This window comes from Drosophila serrata, unplaced genomic scaffold (genome assembly GCF_035046125.1).
Source record: "Drosophila serrata isolate PLE 108 unplaced genomic scaffold, ASM3504612v1 contig_217, whole genome shotgun sequence".
NCBI lineage: Eukaryota > Metazoa > Arthropoda > Insecta > Diptera > Drosophilidae > Drosophila > Drosophila serrata.
Window position 1 is genome coordinate 2,135,375 of NW_028257115.1, and position 27,586 is coordinate 2,162,960.

At 35.2% G+C, this 27,586-nt stretch overlaps 1 protein-coding gene across 4 annotated transcripts; it reads left to right on the forward strand.

Annotated features, from left to right (window-relative positions):
• Positions 1-27,354, forward strand: dsb (scavenger receptor class B member debris buster). 4 transcript variants are annotated; one of them, XM_086829634.1, is made up of 8 exons: positions 1-355; positions 8,880-9,189; positions 23,711-23,802; positions 23,871-24,028; positions 25,238-25,379; positions 25,475-26,188; positions 26,281-26,406; positions 26,471-27,354. In XM_086829634.1, exons 2-8 carry the CDS (start codon positions 8,889-8,891, stop codon positions 26,852-26,854), a joined length of 1,917 nt encoding a protein of 638 aa, XP_086685760.1. In that variant the 5' UTR covers positions 1-355; positions 8,880-8,888; the 3' UTR covers positions 26,855-27,354. The 4 variants fall into 4 exon arrangements, with proteins under 4 accessions (XP_086685760.1, XP_086685761.1, XP_020814474.2 ...); XM_086829635.1 differs by having other exon boundaries at positions 23,715-23,802; XM_020958815.2 differs by lacking the exons at positions 1-355; positions 8,880-9,189 and adding an exon at positions 22,772-22,906.
• The last annotated feature ends 232 nt before the right edge of the window (positions 27,355-27,586 follow it).

Here is a 27,586-nt window from a genome sequence, read left to right on the forward strand (position 1 = left end):
GGTCCATTCATGCGAGTTTTTCACTCCGACGCGTCAACTTCGAAACGAACGACACATGCTCTCTCGGCAGCATCGGGCGCGATCGCAGCTAAATTCCCCACTAAATGCACCTCAATTCGGTTAAGTTCATTTTTGGCCACAATTCGATGGATATCGCGACTATGAGTTCTTAATTGAGTTAAGCGCAAAGGAAAACCCATCCTAATTGGCATCAAATTCAATTAGTCGGTCGGCAGTGAATATGCAAAGAGTTTAGAGACAAGAAATACTCCCCGAAATATTCCCACTCGCCAGTGAAAGCGAAAGCCTAACTTTTGGATTAGCCGTGCAGCCTTCTGTAAGAATAATTGCAAACGTAAGTGTCAAACGGGGCGTATACGTGATTTCTTTGCCAACGGGGCGTATGTGCTACATTCTGTGTAGGAAATTAATAATAAATAATATCAAAGTGCGCGGTTTTTATTAATTATAATATATTTTCATGTCAAGTGTAGGAATTTTTGATTAATGTGTTGCCATTAAAAGGTTTTGTGGTTCAACTGTAATGTTTTCATTAAGTGCGGGTTTATTAATTGTTGGCCATTTGTTGAAATTTGAAAGAATTAAAGAATGTTAATAACTAACTTTAAATTTAAAAAAAATAAAATATTATAATTACCGAAGAAATGTTTAAATTTGTTTTAATTTAAAAGTTTTCTCAAGTAATTAATATATAAAATATCGATAATTTCGAATAGTATATAAAATCAAAGTATATGATTGAAATATATAAATATTTCTAAAGTGTACGAATTTAATTTAAAAAATCTTTGTAATTAAAGAAATCAATAAAATCAATCCGTAAATAATAAGTGTTATCTTACAATTATATTTATAATCAAAACAGACTACTTTCAGATTATATAATACTATAAATCAATAAGCTAAATTTGTTTCGGTGTTGTTTATAATTCGTTTTATTCCTTTTGACTGTTCAATTTAATCGAATAGGCCAGCCATCGCCCCGCACCTTTTCAATCAAAATCTGTGGTTCAATGTGCGCATTTTTTAATTGGATTATACATATTAACGTAGCTGTCAAAAACCTCATTTTATTCTCCGGACAGCAGCGAATCAATTAAACTGATTACAAATGCCAAATGGCCAGTCTTATCAGAGGGCGGCGGCAGGTACAGAAAACACTGTCTGGCCATACCCCAAAGATCGCAAAGCCTAATCAGAGAAGCCCTTGCCCAACGACAAAGCTCTTAGCTTTGTGTTTGCTTTAATTTATAAACAGTTTTTCGGTTTCGGTTTCGGTTTCGCTTGGGGTTTTTCTTGGCTCTTTTTCTGTTTTGTTTTTATTTTGTTTCTTAGTTTTTTGCAGTCTGCAATTAAGTGTAAACATTTTGCAAGTTATGCAAAATAACGGCAATGCGGTGGTTATGAGCGGTCATTTCTTGAGTTTGAGTGTGTGCATGTGTGTGTGTTTGTCTCTTGGCCAAATGCATATTTTGGAGTCTGTCGATCTGTTTTTCGGCAGGGGATTTCGCAAATATGCAACCACAGACACGTACCAAAGTCCGGTAATGATGCGTTATTCCCCCTCCGCCTCTGCATTCATTTTGACCCACTTGTATAGACACACTCATAGACATAGAGAGTTCAGGTCAATGTTAAGGTGAAATGCGGTTAGCAACAAAGGTGACCTTTAAATCTATGGATATTTCTGGATAAAGCTATTGATTTATATACGAGTTCCTTGCCAAATAGTTTATGACCCCTCGCTGGCGACAGAAAAGTTAAGGGAGACCACAAAGTAAATACAAGTTATAAAAATTGGGAAATTTGTTGTGTGAAATGGTGTGAAATTTTAGGGTCAGTCAACAAGCATACGTAGAATTGGAAATGCCAAATAAATAACTAAGCTGTGAACGGTTTTTATGACGTCTTTGCAATGACCCCAAAAAGGGAAGAAATTAGGTAACAATTTTAAAGGTTTTAATAGGGAGAAATAAGGATTTCGTATAGGCCTATGTTAAAATATGTAAATAAAACACGTCATATAAAATGCTAGCCTTAAAAAGTCTTTATTTGAATTGGATTAATATTATTCTATAATGAAATACATAATAAATCATTAAATTTAATCAATTGCATTCAAGAAAGATGGAAGGTATGAGCCAAAATACACTATTTTAGGTCTTGCCACATTCTTTATTTTATTTTAAGTCCTATTTAATCACGCCACTTCGTCGCTTAACCCCAAAATCAGTTTCACTTTTAAGCCTGAACCGCAGACAACAATTAAGGCGAAATTTCCAAAGGTGTCGGCGCCGCCTTCTACACCACTTAGCCAGTCACTCATCCCAGCCACCCGCCCATCCATCTGCTCATCCATCTGCCCATCCATCTGCCTATCCATCCGCCCACCAATTGGCCAGGCTTGAGCATGGTCACAGAAGTTGTCTTAAATTAACCGAAAGCAAAAGAAAAAACAGAGACCTTTAAGAGCAATAGACGTCACACAAAAGGCTACAAAGTGATCGCTTTGTTGCTTTGGCGTTTTTCTAACCGTTAAATTGAAATATTGACTTAAGTTTTTTGATGTGTGCATTTTGTTGTCGCCTTTTTTTATTTTTAATGCTGTATTTTTTTTGTTGTTGTCTCAGATTCATTTTTGGCAGAGGCCCGGAGCAAGCACACTTGCTAATAACCGAGCATACAATACGCTTACATAATGAGCGAGCAACGCTCTTTAATAACCAAATAGCCGATTGGCCCCCTGATAAGCGCAAGAAATTGGCAAATTGCCGTTTGCCGGCTTAAAGTGCGAGAAATCCATCAATCGCCGAATATTGGCCGCAGGCGAGACAGGCAAAAATATAGCCATATAGTTATGGCACGGTGACTTAGGTCAGGATTGAAGTTTGCCGGCCCCATGGCCCACCCGCAGGCACACTTTTGGAAAAAAATATTGACATAACCTGTGAGTTAGAGATTATTTCTTTATAATAAAATAATATATTTTAGAGCGCTTAGTAAATCAAACTTATATATTATATGACTTTTACTTTATATTTAAATCAAAATAAGGCATCGAAACTAAACTTAAAATATTTAAATTTTTTGCATGCATTTTTTTGACAAGTTAAAATTTAAAAAACTTATAACTACCTTGCTAGTGTTTTATAACAAGCTCATGATTTTTGGCTGGATCTTTGGTAAAATTTTTTCATGTGCAGACACACGACGACCTTGCCGGCTCAATTTCTCTGACATGCCGATCAGACCCTTCTCAAAATCGGCGGAATTTAAACACAATGCAAGTGAAGTGCGTGTTCGAAAAGGGTTTTTTTGGTTGGAAATTCTCGGGCGTAATTGGAGCATTTCGCGAATGGTTTTGCCAAATCAAAAAAAGAAAAATAATGCCGAAAATGGCCCATAAAATGTGCCCAAAAATAGATGGCGAGAGAGTGAGTTCGTATAAATTACAACACTCAACGCAGCCTGCTGACGAGTATTGGAAAATGTTTGCCAATAATGTTGCCGTTGATGGAGCGACCGGCCACGCTTCAGCGATTGGCCACGGCTTTTGGCCAAGTCTGTGACTGAAACTGCAACTGCCACAAGAGTCCATGACGTTCGCAATAATCTTGTTAATGTTTTTAAGCCGCTCTCAGCTCTCAGCTTGAACAGGGCGCGTGTTAAATGCCGAAGCAAATAGTCGAGTGAAGTTGAAGATGAGAGCTTAATGGGGAGTATGAACTGAAGAGCAACAAATTGACAAGAGTTATTAATTAATGGGGCTTCTGGAAAATAATAACAATTTCATTTGGTTTCATTTCATTTTGATATATATTATTTTAATGGAAATTTAACAAATGTCATGCCTTTGTTTTTCTGAGAAATGAGAAAATCAAAAATGTTTTTGAACTTTGGGCTTTAAAAGTATTTAAAGAGTTAATTTCCTTTAAACGATTCTTAATTCCCTCGAGGTAATTGACCTTAATAACTAAATTTTCTACTAAGACAATGGCAATGTTCTCTTCATTAAAAGTCTGTTAACATATACTCCCAAAAACCTTTGCCTTACTCAGAATTAAATTCCTGCTCCATTCTCACTGCATACAATATCAAGTTCGTTGCCTAAGTCTTTCGTTTCAAAATGTTCACTCTGAACTTGCTACATTTAATTTTTCAATTTCTTAAAACAACAATAATTATAATTATTATTACATCAAGTTGAATGTGAATGTTGCATTACTTAATGCCATTTAAATTGTTTACATGGCTGCAGTTACTACCATTTAAAGAATGATTTGTTGCGCTTGGCCTGGCGAGGTGAGCTATGAATGAACACATGTAAATATGTCTGAAAGCTTTCGCTGAAAACAAAACACAATGTACATATATATATTTATATGGCATAAGAAGAGCTCATATACGGGCTAAGGAAAGTGTGGTGCTGCCAAGCGGAAAACTCATGTAGCAAATAATAATAATAAAAGAAGTATTTATTTTAACTTGATTTTAATGGAACAGTTTACTCTGTATGATTCCCTTCGATTTTTGTTCTATTTTTAGTACACTAAAACTTTATTTATTTCCGTGTAGCGATGGGGGCAAAACCAAATAAATGCCCTGCCCCGTAGTTCAGGCTGCAATTAGAGCTAAATGAGCGACCAACCACTTCTGGGTTCGATTACGGAAACTTCCGTATAGATTTTTATGTTTGTCTCAATGTCAACAGCAGTGGCGAGATGAACGAACCCTTTGGGATGTGATATCGGAAACCGAAAAAAAAGTGGACTGCCTGCGCAGTTTTAATAATTGCATACAATTTGCCAATCAACGCGTTCCCAACAATGCCAATTATGAAAGGCCAGGCCCTTTCGAGGGCTCAGCTCTTTTGGTTCCTCCACTTGGCCATGGCTTATGAAGCCATTCAAGAGCGCTCTCTGTAATCAGGCGGTGCAGCACAAGGAAGCGCTGATGATTCCCCCAAAAAATTGATATTTTATATATGTAATAAATACGAATGGAGAAATAACAAAAAATAACTATAAAATTATAAAGCGTTGGCTGCCAACAAAATTAAGCAGAAATTTATTAAAAATGCATAAAACAGGCCGAAAATCTCGCACTCTCGCACCAAACTGGATCTGGGGATAAATACAAGAGCCTGCAAAGAGAAAAGTGGCGCGTGACCTTCGCACTACTGCAGACTGCAGACTGCAGACGGCAACCTGAAACTGCTGTGTGAAATTATTATTAAATCAGCAACAGCAGCAGCAGCAGCAGAAACAGCAGCAACTGCAGTGCCAAGAAACCAAAACAAACAACTGCCGAGAGGAGACAGAGAAGCGGAGACAAACAGGCGGAGAAGCAGGCACTGGAACTTCAGTGGCTGGTTGTTGGCTACTGTTTGGCAAGAGGCAACATGACTCAAGGAAAGCAGCGAACTTGAGATGAACTCAACATGGTAGTTGAGGGGGAAAAATATATATATATTTTTTGTAATATTTATACAGATGTGTAGCGGCAAAACCCAGGAGGCCCATACCTGAGAAGTTATTAAATCAAAATCATTCGCTTTTATTTAATTTTAAAATATATTATTCCGTTTTTTGGCAGGTGTCTGCCTTGGATGATTAATGGAACTCTTTAAATATTATATTTTATACTTAAGGAAGGGAAAATAAACTATTCAATAAGAATAGTGTATTTAATTGTTTTTTTATTAATTTTGAGAAAAACTGAACCACATTCAAATAGATATTCCCAGCCATTGCCAAAGCTTTGCCTAATCTTATTAACCATTAAACTCACATCTTATATGTTATGTTGGTTTTCCCGAAACTGATATCAGCCCGGGAAAATTGATCACAAATCGGGCCAATATAGTCTAGGCGCCAAAGAAGGCGCACCTCTTGACTCACACTTAGAAATGCACGCGAGCAACATGCAACATCCACAGCGGCAACGGCAACAGCAACTGCAGCAACATTTCGGCAAATGCCAACGAACGCTGCCTTATTTTTGTATTTCTCGAATTCAGGCAGACAGAGCGGCTAACTTTAGTGGCTCAGTATCTTGGTGGCCTGCTGGCCAAGCAACCTACTTCTGCTAATGCACAGAGACAAATATTATATTGAATTACAGCTGAGAATGAGACGAGAACATAAAGTAATATCAGAATACCTGTGCATTTAATTTGGATACTCATGACCTTTTCAGTACTTTAAAATTTTGATTGAACTTCTTGAGATTATGAAAGAAAGGAACTACCTTTTTTGCCATGTGCAAAGTGCAATTGAAAGTGAGTCTGAAGCCCAGTCTCTTGGCTAGACCTGGAGCTGGTGCTGGAATCGGGTTGGGTATCGTCGCCGCCGTCGTCATCGTCGTCGTCGTGGTCAGCTGTTAGAAAGCTTCGCTGGACAGCGGCACAGTGGCATGTGGCAATTGCAACACATCCAGTTGCCATATATACTGGATGTGGATGTGGATATCGATGTGGTTATAAAACTGTATTTAGGTCAATCAAATTTTCGCATTTGGCATTTTGAAATTTCTTTACGCAAATGCTTGTGCTATTTTTTAATGATTTTCTAACCATACCAATCCAGTCTCGTGTTGCTCTCTCGGATTGCATAATAAGCCAAAGAAGCCAGTCAGCTAGCCGGCCAGACAGCCAGCCGGCTAGCCAGGTGACCAGGCTGTGGCCAATAAGCACAAAAATTGTAAAGAAACGTGTTTCACTTTTTAATTTTTTTTCCCTCGAAGTTTATTTTTTGTGGGGACTTCTTAATGGATCGGCGCTGGCCATTGGGGCGTGATATTGTGGGCAAGAAGTGTGCTTTCAGGGGTAAATTAGTGGGGAAGTGGTCAATGGGCAGCCTCAGAAGATAATAATAAATAATACCGACTTCCGACTGTTGAACTTCGAATGAAGTCGTTAAGTCCCGGAGCCTTGCCTCGTTGATTGTGATTCCTGTTTCCGCATCCTTTCCCTTTCCATACCCTTGAGAGCAGTTCTTTTTGGGCTTTTTTGTTAAGGCAAATTAAATGCGGCCTTAATTATTTTATGCTCATTAAGCGTACAGCTAAATATTTGCCCTGCAAAATGCCACAAATTAAGGCAGCAGAGTCTTGGCCCAAAGCGGTTTACAATCTGGCTGCAATTAAAACTAAAAGATACGCAGCAGAGACCAGCGACAACAACAGCAATACACAAAAACGAAGTACTCAAAATATAAATGTCATTAATTGTGTTTAAATATTTTTTTCTTTCTTTTTTCTTCTTGTTTTTGTTTTCTTTACACAATTTTGTTCATAAACCAAAATCGCTCAATTGTGACAGCAGCGACGAAAAGGTTTAACTAACATTATTTCAGTTATGTCAGAAGTCAATTAAATATAATTTGCCCTCAGTTAAGATGCGGCTTAAATGGAGATCTTGGTAAGCTCTCGGCTATGAGCTCACACTGAGAGCGACAAAAATAGAGCTCAGCTTAATGAAAGTCCACTCCAAGCATAGGTCCAAGTATGCAAAGTTCGTTGCCTGAGTCATTTGTTTTTCGCCACTGGACTTCCCATGGAAAGTTTTACTATTATTTTTCCTTTGTGACTTTATGCCAAGCGACATTCTTTTTAAATCATTCAATTAGAGACTGATATGTAAATGTATTCATCGATCTAAATCAAGAGTTCTAACTAATATTTTTATGTTCTTTATTTTATTAAAAACCAAAAACTGTACAACTTCTTTTAATTCTTGTAAAATTCTTCACAAATCATTGCAACCATATAATTATCACATTTACTTCATTCTATTCATGGCGACTTTAATTAAAACCACATTTTGCACTATAAAAATCTAAAGATTGATTTTATAGCACACGTGCATTGATATGTGTTCGATTCCGCCTTTAGTTCATCAGAACTCTGCGCTCTTCACGTTTTCCTGGACTGCCTGAAAATTTCCATTTTAAAAACTGCATTTTCAATTAGTTAGCAAATGAAACTGTGCCGGGCAACCGGACAGCATCAGCAGCCACCAATTAGCATAGTGCTGTCTGTGGCTTCAGGTAACGACCTGCCAACGTAGAGGGTTCCCCGTGCAATCACGTACCCACCGACCGAGTGACAAATGTATTTACAGCTCTCGGCGCGGCTAATAAAAACATATGTGATTATATTGTTGAAATGAAATTTATGGCACGATTTATTGCGGTTTTTGTGGGGCTAATCTGCCGAAATCTTACCAGGAGTGTGCCAAGGCCTTTAGTTCCTGTTGGTGTTAGCACAATGTTATGAAGAACCTCTTCACTGAGATTAGACACTGACCTCAGGAAGTGCTTGGCAGACACGGTAGACATTAAATTCGATTTTAATTGCTTTCCATAAATATCCCCGCATCGCGGTTTGTTTACTATATTGAACTAATCCACCTCAAACAAGCTTTAATTTCAAGCAGTTTTTTTCCTACACAGAGCTAAAAGTATATTAATTTAATAAAATATCAAATTTGAATAATAAATATTGTAAATATTTAATAATTCGAATATTCCAATTATAGATTAATCAGTAATCAGATTTATATTACCTTTTTATTATGATTTTGTGCTGATTAAACGGCTTTGGATTTTTAATTCAATTAGTTTTTATTATGGTGTTTTCTTATTAATGGAAACTTACATATTTATATAATTTACGACCTCTAAAGCAAGATAGCTTTATAGAAAACTAAGCAATATTTATATTATCTGCGCAATTAAATAATTAATCAATAATGACTTATTTAATTAATTATTTATGTACATACTTACGTACGAATTGAGAGCAATTTAATTTAAATGTATTATATTTTTTCCTTTATCTGTACCTTCTCCCGTTAGACTTGAATTATGGGCTTGGAAAAACATTACCTGCGATATGGACGCACCGCTAGAGATCACATCCTTGACTGGGCCACCTGTGGGCGTAATCGACGGCAGCAGCAACATCAACAGCAGCATCAGCAACTCCAACAGCAACCGCAGCAGCATCAGCATCAGCAGCAGCATCAGCAGCAGCAGCAGCAACAACTGCCATCACAGGGAACCCCAACAACTACAACTGCCACGGGGCGGAGGTCTCGCCCTCATGTGACACACAGGGGTACGCCGCTCTCCATGCTGATATCTCATGGAGTTAGGATTAGCAATAGTAAGTACAGTCCACTTAATTATATGTATAAACCTAAAAACATGCCAGTCATTCGTATGAATAAGGTGAGCTATAAACAAGACACGGAATTAAAAGTTAGAACAGCTAGAAAACAATTAGTGGAATAATTTTAGCATGAAGCAAAACAACTGTAATGGATTTATGGAAATTTTTTGGAAAAATTAGGAATTGTTTATAGAAATTCTTGAAATTAAATGTCAATAAGTTGAACCTAATGGGAATGTAGGAAAAATCTTTGAACAATGCCAAGCAAATATAAATATTTTCCCAGTTACTTTAAGAAATATATATTATACCAGTCTTAATATTATGTTAATTTTTTAATTTTAAACCCACGAAAAAGATATACATTTCCACATTTTCCCTAAAAGGAAACCACTTCAATGACAAGACTTCAATCTTTTATCACCTTCGTCAATCGACAAAAAAAATTGAATTAAGGAAAAATGCTATTAAATGCTCAATTAGCTAACTAAAAGTCAATATCAACGACCAAATTGGTCAGGCACTTGTTAAAACTTGGCCAAAATCAAAAGCCCAACTAGTTGCATTGACAGATTGAAATTAAAAAAAAAAAGAAACAAAAATACCGCAAACTGGTCATCCAAGAACTGCAACCGAAAAGATTGAAAACAAGTATTTGATTTTGTTTTTGGTTGAAAGGAAAAACCAAGCAAACCGTAAACAAAAAACTGACAAAAAAAAATAAAAACAATTTAGTGGCAGACTTGAAAACTAAAAGTCGAAAAGCCAACTAAGCGCAGATGTAAATCAAGGAAACTCACAGACGCTCTATCCACACAACACACACACACACACACACTAGCCGAGAGTGACTATATAGCGTTCTTTGCAATGGCCGACATTGCGTATACGCCGAGTGAGCCAAGCCAAATCGCTACTCGAAGCGAAGGCAGCCAAGTGTGCAAAAGCAAACAGCGAGCAGGCCAAGTAACCATGGCCAAGAACATTCGCCAGACAGAGACAGAGGCAGCAGCGCTCTGAACTTGGCTTAGACTTGGGGCCCAGGCTCCGTTTTGTTTACGTTTCGCTTTTCTCTATATTTTCAGGTTTTTTTTTCGATACGGTTTCGGTTTCACTTCGGTTTTCCATAGGCATTTTCGATGGCATTCTGTCGCTCTTATATAGAATTATGTTTTAAGCGCTTTGCACTTGACTATTGGTCAGGCTTTCGAGCCATGTTTGCCCAGTGTCAGTGCCAGAACTGGAGCTATTTATGATACTCTGGCAAGAGACGTGACGATCGGATAGGGATTAACAATGATGATACCCGGACTTAAAGGCAACTGGTTTCGCTTTTATGCTGAGACAAAGAGTGGGGCAATTCGAGATAATCTTGCGAATTAATATTATATTGAGGAAGCTGTCGTCGCCAGATGAATTCTCCATAAATGCCATGTGCTTGGGCAATGGCAATTCTAATGCAATGTTCGGACATAATACAGGCCACGACAAACAACAGGCAGCATTAAGAAAAACACAAGTGAGGCAAAAAAGGCAAAATTAAAATTGGCAATTGAAAGCGCGGTGGCCAGCAATACTGGCCACTATTAGCCGAATACTCGGACTAACGCAGACCAATGCAACCGAAAATAACAGCCACAAGCTCATTCAAAGCAAATATGAAAATGTTGCCAAATCAATTGGTTGGACACGGCAAGAAATTTAACTCGTTTTATTCTCTAAGAGTTTAGTTAATATAATAACTAAAATAATAACAAAGAATATCTCATATTGCCTAGATATTATTATATTAATACTTCATCAATTTGTAAGCACCTTAAATACTTATAGAAATCCAACAAGTGGCTTATATATATTTTTTCCTGTGCCTCTCTGTGAAGCTACAAAATGCTGAATGAGTGCGAGTTGAGTTCCTGAGTGGTTTGAAGCGGTCAGTGATAGCGACATGGAGTGGAGTGGCTTCGAGTGCGAAATCAAGTAGCCGCCATGGATGCCCGACAGCCGGGAGAGTGAGCATAAATTAACACATGCAGGCAGGCTTGCAGGCTGGCCGACCAGCGTTTGCTTAAGCTTTTTGGCCAATTCTATGTCTTGTGTGTTGGCTTGGCTCAAACAGAAACAGAAAAAGGCGCGGTAGTTGTCGATGCAGCTCAAGTGGGTCTAGAAGAAGAGTTCCCTCAGCGGCAATGCGGACTCTTTGGCAAGACCAAGCTTATGCTTGTGTGTGTGCGGTTATATAACCAGATGCTGGCATTAAGGCCTTGCCAAGATCGTGCTTAGCTCTTTGGCCACTATGCGTTGGAATTCGTAAGACGTTGACACAGAATTTCAACGAGCAAAAGTTAACATAGTGTATTATTTTAAGGGGGCTCTCTGGGAAAGAGATTATTTAGTAAGCATAATGTATCACAATTTAAAACCATTAAAAGAAATTCCATGAATGGAGCTTAAGTGGTCCCATAAATAAGAAAATAAAACCTTTTCCTATATCGATTACATGTTCACTTTCCATTCTCCGGGTTTCTCCCCAGGATTTCCGATGCCCTGCAAAATTTTCCCTTTCATCTCGATCCAGTTCTCCTAACCTTCAGCTGGCCAGCCGGCACTTCTCTCACCCATAAAAAGCCCTCCATTCGGGGCTTGGTCCTTATCCAGGGCGAAAATCAGTTGTAAATGCTTTAATTAAGGGCCGAAATGCGATAACTTAAATGCAAAATTGCGGCGAAGGCACGTCCCGCTGGTGTCCAAGAAAACCGGTTGCTGTTGTTGCGATTTGTTTTTCGTGGGACATGCCCATAGCATTGCCCTTTGTTACGGCTAATTGGGCCTCGTCTTAATACCAATCCCAATCCCACCGAGCAGTAGGGATCCCCTGAGATACGGACGACGACACGTGATGCCAATTGTGGCGCGTACGAGGAAGTGAGCGTGGTTCGCAAGGAATGGCAATTATTTGCATAAACAAAAGTGTTTACATGGCCATAAAAGATACGGGGGAAGCGGTGTCTGAATCGAGTCTTGAATCAAGTCTTGAATCACAGGTTTTATCATTATTATTATAATTATTATATTGTGCTGCCCCCGAGGCGGCACGTTCTTAAACGAAATCTCAGCTCGATGCTGGCGCTGCAACTGTTTAGTTTTGCTCTATTGTTGCACTTGCTATTGTCCGGGTACCAGAAACGGTCTATTGAAATGGTTTATGACCACCAGCAGCACGCTTTGTTGGCTTTTAGACGCTATAGCTCTAGCTGCTGTTGGCCAAGAGCTGCGAAGCAGCTGCAGCTATATGGATACCGGTAATTGTGAGCGTTAATTTTAACAGGCAATTGGGAAACTCCATATACTTTACACGTTTATTCTTTTTATTTTGTTGTATTACTATTTTTGGGTTATTTTTATACCCTTAAGTCGGTGACGGAGTAATTTCCGACCCCATAAATCATATATATTCTTGATCAGAATGAACAACTGAATCGATCTAGCCATGTCTTGTGCGAGTGTGTCTTATGCATTTTTAACTTAAATACGATATTTGGAAAACACTGATTATTAAAAAAAAATTGACTGTTTTTATACCATTTTGCAGCGCAGTATGCAAATTTGTTAGCGCCTTAAATACTTTCACAGAACAGCTTTCCGAATTGAAATGGATACGATTTTGGCTTAATTATGATGTTTGAAAAACACTGATTATTAAAAAAAAATGGCCTGTTTTTATACCTTTTTAAGGTTATTAGTATTAATCAAAAGCTTATAACACAATGAAGGAATCATTTCCGACCCTATAAATCATATATATTCTTGATCAGAATGAACAGCTGAATCGATCTAGCCATCTCTTGGGGGAAAATAAATTTTTGCATTTTTTCCCAAAATGTCAAAAAAAGATAAGGGGTTACATCATTAAAATTGTCAAAATTTGGCAAAAAATTGAAATTTTTAAATTCAAAAACTGAGTATGCAGATTTGTTAGCGCTTTAAAAACTAACACATGTTTGAAAAACACTGATTATTAAAAAAATTGACTGTTTTTACACCATTTTGCAGGTTATTATAATTTTAGTAAGAATCTTTTAATAGCATCAACAAACGCAGTATGAAGATTTGTTGGCGCCTTAAATACTTTCACAGAACAGCTTTCCGAATTGAAATTGATACGATTTTGGCTTAATTATGATGTTTGAAAAACACTGATTATTAAAAAAAATTGCCTGTTTTTATACCTTTTTTAGGGTATTATTATTAATCAGAAGCTTATAATACAATGAAGGAATCATTTCCGACCCTATAAATCATATATATTCTTGATCAGAATGAACAGCTGAATCGATCTAGCCATCTCTTGGGGGAAAATAAATTTTTGCATTTTTTTCCAAAATGTCAAAAAAAGATAAGGGGTTACATCATTAAAATTGTCAAAATTTGGCAAAAAATTGAAATTTTTAAATTCAAAAACTGAGTATGCAGATTTGTTAGCGCTTTAAAAACTAACACAGAACAGCATTTCAAATTGAAATTAACGCATTTTTGCCTTAATTATGATGTTTGAAAAACACTGATTATTAAAAAAAATTGACTATTTTACACCATTTTGCAGGTTATTATAATTTTAGAAAGAATCTTTTAATAGCATCAACAAACGCAGTATGCAGATTTGTTAGCGCCTTAAATACTTTCACAGAACAGCTTTCCGAATTGAAATTGATACGATTTTGGCTTAATTATGATGTTTGAAAAACACTGATTATTAAACAAAATTGCCTGTTTTTATACCTTTTTTAGGGTATTAGTATTAATCAGAAGCTTATAACACAATGAAGGAATCATTTCCGACCCTATAAATTATATATATTCTGGATCAGAATGAACAGCTGAATCGATCTAGCCATCTCTTGGGGGAAAATAAATTTTTGCATTTTTTTCCAAAATGTCAAAAAAAGATAAGGGGTTACATCATTAAAATTGTCAAAATTTGGCAAAAAATTGAAATTTTTAAATTCAAAAACTGAGTATGCAGATTTGTTAGCGCTTTAAAAACTAACACAGAACAGCATTTCAAATTGAAATTAACGCATTTTTGCCTTAATTATGATGTTTGAAAAACACTGAATATTAAAAAAATTGACTGTTTTTACACCATTTTGCAGGTTATTATAATTTTAGTAAGAATCTTTTAATAGCATCAACAAACGCAGTATGCAGATTTGTTAGCGCCTTAAATACTTTCACAGAACAGCTTTCCGAATTGAAATTGATACGATTTTGGCTTAATTATGATGTTTGAAAAACACTGATTATTAAAAAAAATTGCCTGTTTTTATACCTTTTTTAGGGTATTAGTATTAATCAGAAGCTTATAACACAATGAAGGAATCATTTCCGACCCTATAAATCATATATATTCTTGATCAGAATGAACAGCTGAATCGATCTAGCCATGTCTTGTAAGAAAATAAATTTTTGCATTTTTTTCCAAAATGTCAAAAAAAGATAAGGGGTTACATCATTAAAATTGTCAAAATTTGGCAAAAAATTGAAATTTTTAAATTCAAAAACTGAGTATGCAGATTTGTTAGCGCTTTAAAAACTAACACAGAACAGCCTTTCAAATTGAAATTAACGCATTTTTGCCTTAATTATGATGTTTGAAAAACACTGATTATTAAAAAAAATTGACTGTTTTTACACCCTTTTGCAGGTTATTATAATTTTAGTAAGAATCTTTTAATAGCATCAACAAACGCAGTATGCAGATTTGTTAGCGCCTTAAATACTTTCACAGAACAGCTTTCCGAATTGAAATTGATACGATTTTGGCTTAATTATGATGTTTGAAAAACACTGATTATTAAAAAAAATTGCCTGTTTTTATACCTTTTTTAGGGTATTAGTATTAATCAGAAGCTTATAACACAATGAAGGAATCATTTCCGACCCTATAAATCATATATATTCTTGATCAGAATGAACAGCTGAATCGATCTAGCCATCTCTTGGGGGAAAATAAATTTTTGCATTTTTTTCCAAAATGTCAAAAAAAGATAAGGGGTTACATCATTAAAATTGTCAAAATTTGGCAAAAAATTGAAATTTTTAAATTCAAAAACTGAGTATGCAGATTTGTTAGCGCTTTAAAAACTAACACAGAACAGCCTTTCAAATTGAAATTAACGCATTTTTGCCTTAATTATGATGTTTGAAAAACACTGATTATTAAAAAAAATTGACTGTTTTTACACCATTTTGCAGGTTATTATAATTTTAGTAAGAATCTTTTAATAGCATCAACAAACGCAGTATGCAGATTTGTTAGCGCCTTAAATACTTTCACAGAACAGCTTTCCGAATTGAAATTGATACGATTTTGGCTTAATTATGATGTTTGAAAAACACTGATTATTAAAAAAAATTGCCTGTTTTTATACCTTTTTTAGGGTATTAGTATTAATCAGAAGCTTATAACACAATGAAGGAATCATTTCCGACCCTATAAATCATATATATTCTTGATCAGAATGAACAGCTGAATCGATCTAGCCATCTCTTGGGGGAAAATAAATTTTTGCATTTTTTTCCAAAATGTCAAAAAAAGATAAGGGGTTACATCATTAAAATTGTCAAAATTTGGCAAAAAATTGAAATTTTTAAATTCAAAAACTGAGTATGCAGATTTGTTAGCGCTTTAAAAACTAACACAGAACAGCCTTTCAAATTGAAATTAACGCATTTTTGCCTTAATTATGATGTTTGAAAAACACTGATTATTAAAAAAAATTGACTGTTTTTACACCATTTTGCAGGTTATTATAATTTTAGTAAGAATCTTTTAATAGCATCAACAAACGCAGTATGCAGATTTGTTAGCGCCTTAAATACTTTCACAGAACAGCTTTCCGAATTGAAATTGATACGATTTTGGCTTAATTATGATGTTTGAAAAACACTGATTATTAAAAAAAATTGCCTGTTTTTATACCTTTTTTAGGGTATTAGTATTAATCAGAAGCTTATAACACAATGAAGGAATCATTTCCGACCCTATAAATCATATATATTCTTGATCAGAATGAACAGCTGAATCGATCTAGCTATATCTTGGGGGAAAATAAATTTTTGCATTTTTTTCCAAAATGTCAAAAAAAGATAAGTGGTAAAATTGTCAAAATTTGGCAAAAAATTGAAATTTTTAAATTCAAAAACTGAGTATGCAGATTTGTTAGCGCTTTAAAAACTAACACAGAACAGCCTTTCAAATTGAAATTAACGCATTTTCGCCTTAATTATGATGTTTGAAAAACACTGATTATTAAAAAAAATTGACTGTTTTTACACCATTTTGCAGGTTATTATAATTTTAGTAAGAATCTTTTAATAGCATCAACAAACGCAGTATGCAGATTTGTTAGCGCCTTAAATACTTTCACAGAACAGCTTTCCGAATTGAAATTGATACGATTTTGGCTTAATTATGATGTTTGAAAAACACTGATTATTAAAAAAAATTGCCTGTTTTTATACCTTTTTTAGGGTATTAGTATTAATCAGAAGCTTATAACACAATGAAGGAATCATTTCCGACCCTATAAATCATATATATTCTTGATCAGAATGAACAGCTGAATCGATCTAGCCATCTCTTGGGGGAAAATAAATTTTTGCATTTTTTTCCAAAATGTCAAAAAAAGATAAGGGGTTACATCATTAAAATTGTCAAAATTTGGCAAAAAATTGAAATTTTTAAATTCAAAAACTGAGTATGCAGATTTGTTAGCGCTTTAAAAACTAACACAGAACAGCCTTTCAAATTGAAATTAACGCATTTTCGCCTTAATTATGATGTTTGAAAAACACTGATTATTAAAAAAAATTGACTGTTTTTACACCATTTTGCAGGTTATTATAATTTTAGTAAGAATCTTTTAATAGCATCAACAAACGCAGTATGCAGATTTGTTAGCGCCTTAAATACTTTCACAGAACAGCTTTCCGAATTGAAATTGATACGATTTTGGCTTAATTATGATGTTTGAAAAACACTGATTATTAAAAAAAATTGCCTGTTTTTATACCTTTTTTAGGTTATTAGTATTAATCAGAAGCTTATAACACAATGAAGGAATCATTTCCGACCCTATAAATCATATATATTCTTGATCAGAATGAACAGCTGAATCGATCTAGCCATCTCTTGGGGGAAAATAAATTTTTGCATTTTTTTCCAAAATGTCAAAAAAAGATAAGGGGTTACATCATTAAAATTGTCAAAATTTGGCAAAAAATTGAAATTTTTAAATTCAAAAACTGAGTATGCAGATTTGTTAGCGCTTTAAAAACTAACACAGAACAGCCTTTCAAATTGAAATTAACGCATTTTCGCCTTAATTATGATGTTTGAAAAACACTGATTATTAAAAAAAAATTGATTGTTTTTACACCATTTTGCAGGTTATTATAATTTTAGTAAGAATCTTTTATAGCATCAACAAACGCAGTATGCAGATTTGTTAGCGCCTTAAATACTTTCACAGAACAGCTTTCCGAATTGAAATTGATACGATTTTGGCTTAATTATGATGTTTGAAAAACACTGATTATTAAAAAAAATTGCCTGTTTTTATACCTTTTTTAGGTTATTAGTATTAATCAGAAGCTTATAACACAATGAAGGAATCATTTCCGACCCTATAAATCATATATATTCTTGATCAGAATGAACAGCTGAATCGATCTAGCTATCTCTTGGGGGAAAATAAATTTTTGCATTTTTTTCCAAAATGTCAAAAAAAGATAAGGGGTTACATCATTAAAATTGTCAAAATTTGGCAAAAAATTGAAATTTTTAAATTCAAAAACTGAGTATGCAGATTTGTTAGCGCTTTAAAAACTAACACAGAACAGCCTTTCAAATTGAAATTAACGCATTTTTGCCTTAATTATGATGTTTGAAAAACACTGATTATTAAAAGAAATTGATTGTTTTTACACCATTTTGCAGGTTATTATAATTTTAGTAAGAATCTTTTATAGCATCAACAAACGCAGTATGCAGATTTGTTAGCGCCTTAAATACTTTCACAGAACAGCTTTCCGAATTGAAATTGATACGATTTTGGCTTAATTATGATGTTTGAAAAACACTGATTATTAAAAAAAATTGCCTGTTTTTATACCTTTTTTAGGTTATTAGTATTAATCAGAAGCTTATAACACAATGAAGGAATCATTTCCGACCCTATAAATCATATATATTCTTGATCAGAATGAACAGCTGAATCGATCTAGCTATCTCTTGGGGGAAAATAAATTTTTGCATTTTTTTCCAAAATGTCAAAAAAAGATAAGGGGTTACATCATTAAAATTGTCAAAATTTGGCAAAAAATTGAAATTTTTAAATTCAAAAACTGAGTATGCAGATTTGTTAGCGCTTTAAAAACTAACACAGAACAGCATTTCAAATTGAAATTAACGCATTTTTGCCTTAATTATGATGTTTGAAAAACACTGAATATTAAAAAAATTGACTATTTTTACACCATTTTGCAGGTTATTATAATTTTAGTAAGAATCTTTTAATAGCATCAACAAACGCAGTATGCAGATTTGTTAGCGCCTTAAATACTTTCACAGAACAGCTTTCCGAATTGAAATTGATACGATTTTGGCTTAATTATGATGTTTGAAAAACACTGATTATTAAAAAAAATGCCTGTTTTTATACCTTTTTTAGGGTATTATTAATTAATCAGAAGCTTATAATACAATGAAGGAATCATTTCCGACCCTATAAATCATATATATTCTTGATCAGAATGAACAGCTGAATCGATCTAGCTATCTCTTGGGGGAAAATAAATTTTTGCATTTTTTTCCAAAATGTCAAAAAAAGATAAGGGGTTACATCATTAAAATTGTCAAAATTTGGCAAAAAATTGAAATTTTTAAATTCAAAAACTGAGTATGCAGATTTGTTAGCGCTTTAAAAACTAACACAGAACAGCCTTTCAAATTGAAATTAACGCATTTTCGCCTTAATTATGATGTTTGAAAAACACTGATTATTAAAAAAAATTGACTGTTTTTACACCATTTTGCAGGTTATTATAATTTTAGTAAGAATCTTTTATAGCATCAACAAACGCAGTATGCAGATTTGTTAGCGCCTTAAATACTTTCACAGAACAGCTTTCCGAATTGAAATTGATACGATTTTGGCTTAATTATGATGTTTGAAAAACACTGATTATTAAAAAAAATGCCTGTTTTTATACCTTTTTTAGGGTATTACTATTAATCAGAAGCTTATAATACAATGAAGGAATCATTTCCGATCCTATAAATCATATATATTCTTGATCAGAATGAACAGCTGAATCGATCTAGCTATCTCTTGGGGGAAAATAAATTTTTGCATTTTTTTCCAAAATGTCAAAAAAAGATAAGGGGTTACATCATTAAAATTGTCAAAATTTGGCAAAAAATTGAAATTTTTAAATTCAAAAACTGAGTATGCAGATTTGTTAGCGCTTTAAAAACTAACACAGAACAGCATTTCAAATTGAAATTAACGCATTTTTGCCTTAATTATGATGTTTGAAAAACACTGAATATTAAAAAAATTGACTATTTTTACACCATTTTGCAGGTTATTATAATTTTAGTAAGAATCTTTTAATAGCATCAACAAACGCAGTATGCAGATTTGTTAGCGCCTTAAATACTTTCACAGAACAGCTTTCCGAATTGAAATTGATACGATTTTGGCTTAATTATGATGTTTGAAAAACACTGATTATTAAAAAAAATGCCTGTTTTTATACCTTTTTTAGGGTATTACTATTAATCAGAAGCTTATAATACAATGAAGGAATCATTTCCGACCCTATAAATCATATATATTCTTGATCAGAATGAACAGCTGAATCGATCTAGCTATCTCTTGGGGGAAAATAAATTTTTGCATTTTTTTCCAAAATGTCAAAAAAAATAAGGGGTTACATCATTAAAATTGTCCAAATTTGGCAAAAAATTGAAATTTTTAAATTCAAAAACTGAGTATGCAGATTTGTTAGCGCTTTAAAAACTAACACAGAACAGCCTTTCAAATTGAAATTAACGCATTTTCGCCTTAATTATGATGTTTGAAAAACACTGATTATTAAAAAAAATTGACTGTTTTTACACCATTTTGCAGGTTATTATAATTTTAGTAAGAATCTTTTAATAGCATCAACAAACGCAGTATGCAGATTTGTTAGCGCCTTAAATACTTTCACAGAACAGCTTTCCGAATTGAAATTGATACGATTTTGGCTTAATTATGATGTTTTTTGAAAACACTGAATTTTAAAAAAAATTGCCTGTTTTTATACCTTTTTTAGGGTATAAGTATTAATCAGAAGCTTATAACACAATGAAGGAATCATTTCCGACCCTATAAATCATATATGTTCTTGATCAGAATGAACAGCTGAATCGATCTAGCCATGTCTTGTAGGAAAACACATTTTTGCATTTTTTTTCCAAAATGTCAAAAAAAGATAAGGGGTTACATCATTAAAATTGTCAAAATTTGCCAAAAAATTGAATTTTTTAGAATTTTAAATTGAAGATGAAGATTCGATTCGACCAATTGGATCTGAAAGTTAATTTACAAACTGGTTGATCATATAATCTTGAGCTTCCCAAAGTTAGTTACCTTTCTTTGTTTTAATTTCTAAAGCAGGTTAAATAGACCTCCCAGGGTAATGCCATTTACACCTCCCAAATTTTATATCATTTATTTTTAAATGTTTCATAATCTAGAGTCCATTACATTGCTCTAAAGGTTGTGTCGCTTCGCTCTTAACGCTTTTATTTAACCTTTGTGCGTGGTTTTCATTTAGCTTCGGAGACTAGAAGCTCGGAATTGTGAATATCGCGTGCTCAGCTGTAATTTTGTAAAAGAAACGAGCATATGACACCAGCGGCTAAATCCAATTGTAGCAGGGGCTTATCGTAAGGGGGTACCAGAGAAGATGCTTCTACTTTAATGTTTACGAATTCTAAGGGAAAACTTAAGAAGAGCAAATTTGAAATGACAATTATTATAATGATAATTATTATAATTATAATTGTACTCGTACAAACATTTCGAAACATGGATTACTTTCCTTTTCTACTTACAAGAAAAAATGATTTTTCTAAGCTAAATTTTTGGCAAGAAAACAAATCTTAAAAATCTACATTTTAATATAATGATATTTTAAATAATGTTTTTCTTATTATACTAAGAATAGTATATATATTATTTCCCAGTTCCCCTTTTGTCCCACCCCTGCTGTTGTTGTAACTAAAAACCTCACTGCCCGCTTCGAACAGGTAAACGAAATGGCAAAAACAAGCCGCAAAATAACAAAACATAACTCAAAACCGAAACATCAAAATAAGTGGCAACAAAAATTGCTTGGACTGGGATCAGCATAATTGTCAACAGTCAGTTAGTCAGTTGGTCGACGTATCAATTGTGTGCCACTTGTTTAGTGACCATATCGCAGTGGCTATGGCTATATCTTGGTCCCCGATCCCCGATGTGCAATCGCCGTTCGATTGCAGTAACATTATCCGGCGGCTTAGAAGAGCAGTAACTCCAAATAACCAAATAACCGGACTGAAGATAAAGCCTTCCATTGAGGTCTCCTTCCGTCGTTGTTGGCTTCCCTTGACCTTGTCTGTAAGGCCCAAAAAAACATTGTTATGTGTCTCGTTTTATGACACTTGCACACCTGCTCTTAAAGCCGTTTTTTCACTTACCTTTTCTGCTTTTTACTTTTTTGCGTAACTTTCTCTGGGACACAGTTTATGGCCGACAAGACTCTTCAGGGTCAGTGGAACATGGTAAAAACGATAAAGAAGCCGCCCGAAGTTAAAAAAAAAGTATATAATCCGTCTATATTTTGACAGCAATTATCGCGCCCATTTTCAATGCGAGTTTAATGAATTTCCAAGCTGATTTATGGCACTCACAATACAGATGTCTGTCTCCCGGTTATTATTTCAGTACCCTCACAGGGGGTCTTAGCTTTATTAGCCATAACATTGCAATCACTACATTTATAAAGTATATCTAGAATATAATAACACTTATATTATTGCTAGAATAGCTTTGGCACTCAAACAATTAAAACTTACTTAAAAAATTTCAATAAAAGTATATCTAAACAATTTTAATTGCAAGACAATATTGTAAGTGTAGTTTAAATTCGTTTAATAAATCTTCAACTACCTATCTGTCATGCTTTTTAGCATTATAATTCGTATCCCGCTGACGGCAGTGTTTTTGACTTAGTGACCTGTTAAGAAAATCGAAGCAACTTCGGTGCTGCATTTTATAAAATAATAAATAAAATTGAAATTTATGTTGTTCAGAAAAAAAAGAGCTTCACCTTGCACTTTTTCGGGGCAGTGGCGGCGCTTTTTTTTCGCCGAAAAAAACCCGATAGCGAAACAGTTTTTCTTGATCGGCCCGGTGATCAGTTCGTTGACTGGGGGCTCTGGGGCGTTCGGCCGCAGCCACAAATGCAAAAAAAAATAAAAATAAAATAAAAAATAACATACTCAAAATGAACAGAACCCGTTGGCATTGTATGCCCATCATCATAATCATCAGCGGATTCAGTCAGTCAGGCGACATGCTGCTGGCCACACCCACCGCCCCGAAATGCCAGCAAGGTGATGGAGGGAACAAAGCACAGAAAAAAAAAATATTAATAAAGATCATATTGATCAAGATCAATATAATTTCAGAAATATTTAATACAACTGTTACTATATGAATTTGGTCTTAGCAAATATCATATCATCATCATAATTTATTTAAATAAAATCAAATCAATATCTCTTCGATATATAATTAACAATTTCATATACATACATTTCTTTCTGTGTTCAAGTACGTTAACCAGACTAAGTGCACGAACCAATTAACCATTAAAGTAAAGATTAAGTTTCAATTAGTGATAACAGAGGACCATAAATTTTTGGCAGCTGTCAGACATACATATGTCCGGTGCTGTGATAAGTCGGCCAAGATCATTCGTATATATCGCCCACGAGATCACGATCGTGTTGACCGATGTAATTGAGGATGACATCCGTGAAATTGCACCGTGAAATTCGAATGAATTCGGCAAATAACTTTATTTTATTGACTTTATAAAATTGCACACAAAACTAAATGATTTTAAGAAAAAATGACAAAGTAAAGTTGAAGTTTTTCACGCCATTTATTATTAAAGTTAACATGGTAAAACATTTTCCCAATTATTGGCACTTACACCTCTACGTCAAAAATGCTGTCGTGATGTATTTAGTCATTGTGTTTATTCTAGTTTTTCGTAGAAACTCAGTGTAGGTCTTTAGCAAGAATATTTTTCTAGAAACATCAAACATCATCTTATTTGTTTTTAAACAAAGTCTACTTTTTAAAGCACATTTATCCTTATTAATTAACCCTTATTTTCTTGACTTTTTCAGATAGACTAGCTGTGATAATCATAGGAATAATTACCTTAATCTTAGGCATAGTTTTATCATCCATACCCTGGCTGGATTATTTTATACTAAAGGTGGGTTTTTACCTCAAATTTCTGTTATAAATAACATAAATTATTAATTATCTGAATTATCCTTCTAGAACTTAAGGCTGTGGAATGATACGTTGAGCTATCATTATTGGCAGAGGCCCGGGGTCATCCGGCTGACCAAGCTGTATATCTACAATGTTACAAATCCGGACGGATTCCTCAGCGGCGAGAAGCCCAAGCTGCAGGAGGTCGGTCCGTTTGTTTACAGGTAAGTTGCAGTTCAGTTTTTATTTCATTTTCTTGTAATATTGTTGGTCATAAAACCCGCCAATTGAAACATTCACTACGCCTCTGCGTGAAACATTGTCCACAAATGTATGTGAAAAATATACTCGTTTTTATGGCGGTTTTGGCACAGCTCACTCCCATTGGTCTTGGTTTACTCGGAAGTTGATGTCTTAATAACCATAATTAGAATCGCATGGAGGGCTAAAAGCAATTCAAGTAGCTGCAAAAATTAGCCATGGAAACGGTCACAAGTTAACCTATTGAATTTATTGAACTAAACGTTATTTTCGAATACATAAAAAAGCATACAAATTGCAGTTGAAAAGCAAGTAATTAAGTAATTTACATGTAACATTCAAGCTCTTAAAGAAGGAGTAGGAGTTTGAGTCTGGTAAATATTTATAAAATCAACAAATCAGTTATCAACAAGCTTCAAAAGTCTGTAAATTGATTTTGATTATATTAATCTCATTATTATCTTAACAAATAATGGGTTCCACAAAACCAGATAATATCTTTAATAATAATTTAAATTTTCTTAAACATATCTTTCCCAAATCTATTAATATTTCTTTCAATAAGCCAACCTATCGTGATCAGATTAAACTAAGTCTAAACACAAGCTACTGCAAGAGTGCAAACAATGGAATTAGCTGCTCGAATTTTAACACTCAATCAAAGTGGCCTAAAGCCATGAGCCGGCGGGCCGGCAATCAAGCTGGCCAATTAAGCCATGAGCTCACAGCGAGGAGTAGTTTCCGCTGATCGCGAGATTACAACATCTAGAGCTCGGGCGAATGTAATGCAATTTTTTAATTACATATTTGCTGGGAACCCGTTTAACCGAAGGATAACCTCAGAGGAGAGTTCGTTCGGTCCAAAAGTGATCAATCATCGGATCACCTGTGAGTTTAAAGATTAATTTGTGTGGGAATTGCTAGGTGTAATGACAAAAAACAAAAAGATGCCCGTCATTTGCTGTTGTAGTTACTTTTTATGTTTATTTGCAGCCCCTTTTTTATGTTGTTTGTTTCGTTTCTTTTTGTGAGTTTTCTTTGGCTTAAAGCTGAGACTAACTGAACTTGACATTCAATTTCCGAATGCTTTGGACCACGAAAGCGAGTTACCAGCACGTGCCGATCAATGATAACGAATTGTTTTCCTTGTTTTTTTTTTTACCACATTTCAGAGAAGACATGCAGAAGGTGAATGTGAAGTTTCACGAGAATAACTACACCGTGTCATATCAGCATAAGAAGATACTGCAATTTGTTCCTGAACTGAGTATTGATAAGGACACGCCCATAGTCACGCCCAATATTCCATTACTGGTAAGTATAAAGAGCTTAAGAGTTAAGAGATATAGTTCCAAAAATAGATATTAGATATTTTATTTATTAAATCAATTATTTTCTTATCCAAACAGACCCTCACGAGCCTTAGTCCCAAGTTGGGTTACCTACTATCAAAGACCATATCGGTGGTAATAACAGCGGCCAAGTTTAAGCCATTTATTAATGTCACAGCCGAACAGTTGGCCTTTGGCTATGACGATGCCCTGGTGAGTTTGGCCCATAGATTTTACCCAAAGCACATGAGACCTATGGAGAAGATGGGTCTCCTTCTGGGCCGGAATGGAACGCTCACGGAGGTGTCCTCCGTCAAGACGGGAATGGAGAGCATGGATCAGTTCGGTTATATTGATTCACTCAACGGAATGGATCACCTGCCTCATTGGGACGAGGAGCCCTGCACAAGTATAGCCGGATCCGAAGGATCTTTCTTTCCGCCACGAGACCTCACCAAGTCCGAGATGGTACACATCTACGATAAAGATCTGTGCCGGATTATACCTCTGAAGTATGTGAAGAGCCTAGAGAAGGATGGCATTGCTGCGGATCTGTTCAGGCTGCCCAATAATTCGTACGGCGACTCGGCGCACAATCCAGAGAACAAGTGCTACGACTCGAACGACTACGAGGCAGTGCAGGGTCTCCAGAACATCAGTCCCTGTCAGTATGGAGCCCCCGTCTATATATCCAATCCGCATTTCTTCGAGTCCCATCCAGATCTTCTCAACTCCGTGGAGGGTCTGAAGCCAGAGCGGGAAAAGCATGAAACGTACTTCAAAATACAACCGGTAAGTGCGAGTTTCTTATTTCTATTACCACTTAATTTAGGAAGTAATCATTATTAATTTTGTAATTCCTAATTATTTCTTATGTATCTTAGAAACTGGGAGTACCGCTGGAGGGCAAAGTGCGGATACAACTGAATCTTAAGGTGACACGTGCCAAGGACGTCTATCCAGTGCGTGATTTTCGAGACTTTGTCTTTCCGGTCATGTGGCTGGAGGAGGTAAGTCATCACATCACATCCACACCTGGAAATCTAATCTAATCTCTCATTGGACCTTCTCCAGGGCATCTCGGAGCTGACGCCGGCCATCAAGCGTTGGATTTATTTGGGCACTGTGATTGCCCCGAATGCCGTGCCCATTGGCTCTTACCTGATGATCATCGGCGGTGCCTTTGCCATTGTTTTCAGCTTGGTACGAACCTATCAGAACTTTGTGTTTGCCCGTGATCCCACGCTGGAGATCCTGGAGATGGGGAGGCGTTCTTTAAGGCGTGGCAGCAGCTTCATAGCCCACCAGCAGCACCGTCTTCTGGTGCACCATCGCGACAGCTACTCCCTGCTGAGGCACGGACCCATGGCCACCTGCCTGGGCGAGGGTCAGCAGGAGGAGGACGCACAGCCCATAATCGATGGAAGCCTGAACAGTCAGTTGGGAGTCATAGTTTAGTGGTAGGCGCTAAGACTAGTTTTAAGTAGGTTTCTAGGGCGTGAATCAGTGCCTGGGTGTGTGTCCGTGTCTGTGACTGTGCCTGTGAGTGTGTCCCTGTCTTAATGTTAGTTTCGTTCTGGCCAAAATCGTGGCATATACACATACCTGAAGTTCTTGCCACTGCATAAGCATTATCATTACTCAGTAGTTACCACACATCGAATCAATCAATCATTATCCATCAAACGCCAAAACGGGTTTGCCTCTAGCCACTAACTAACTTGTAGATAGACGTATGAATTTGTATAAAAATGCTACAAATAATTCACTAGTCAATATTTACAATGTGAAAAATGCGAGCGCTCATTCTCTAGTTTCTCCTTAGACACTAATTATGTATATTATGTATTTGTTAAATATTCTTTAGGCTGAGGATGTACGAAATTATTGTGTATTTAATGTAAGTGTAAAAACTGCGAAAATCATTTATAAAATGAAAGGAGATTTTGTGAAGGATATTGTACTGACTTTTCTTGGTGTTTTCAAAGATATAGTGGTTGTTCTCTGATTTATAGAATATTTTCTTCTAAAATACTTTGTGTAGAACCCATAAATCCCAACTGTAAGCATAAATCTCGGTGTTAACAACAGATTCTCCTTCCCCAAGCAGAGTTTCCAGTTCCAAGAACCATTCCCAGGATCTTATAAATCAAAAGTATATAAAAAACGATGAAAAAATGCACTGTACAA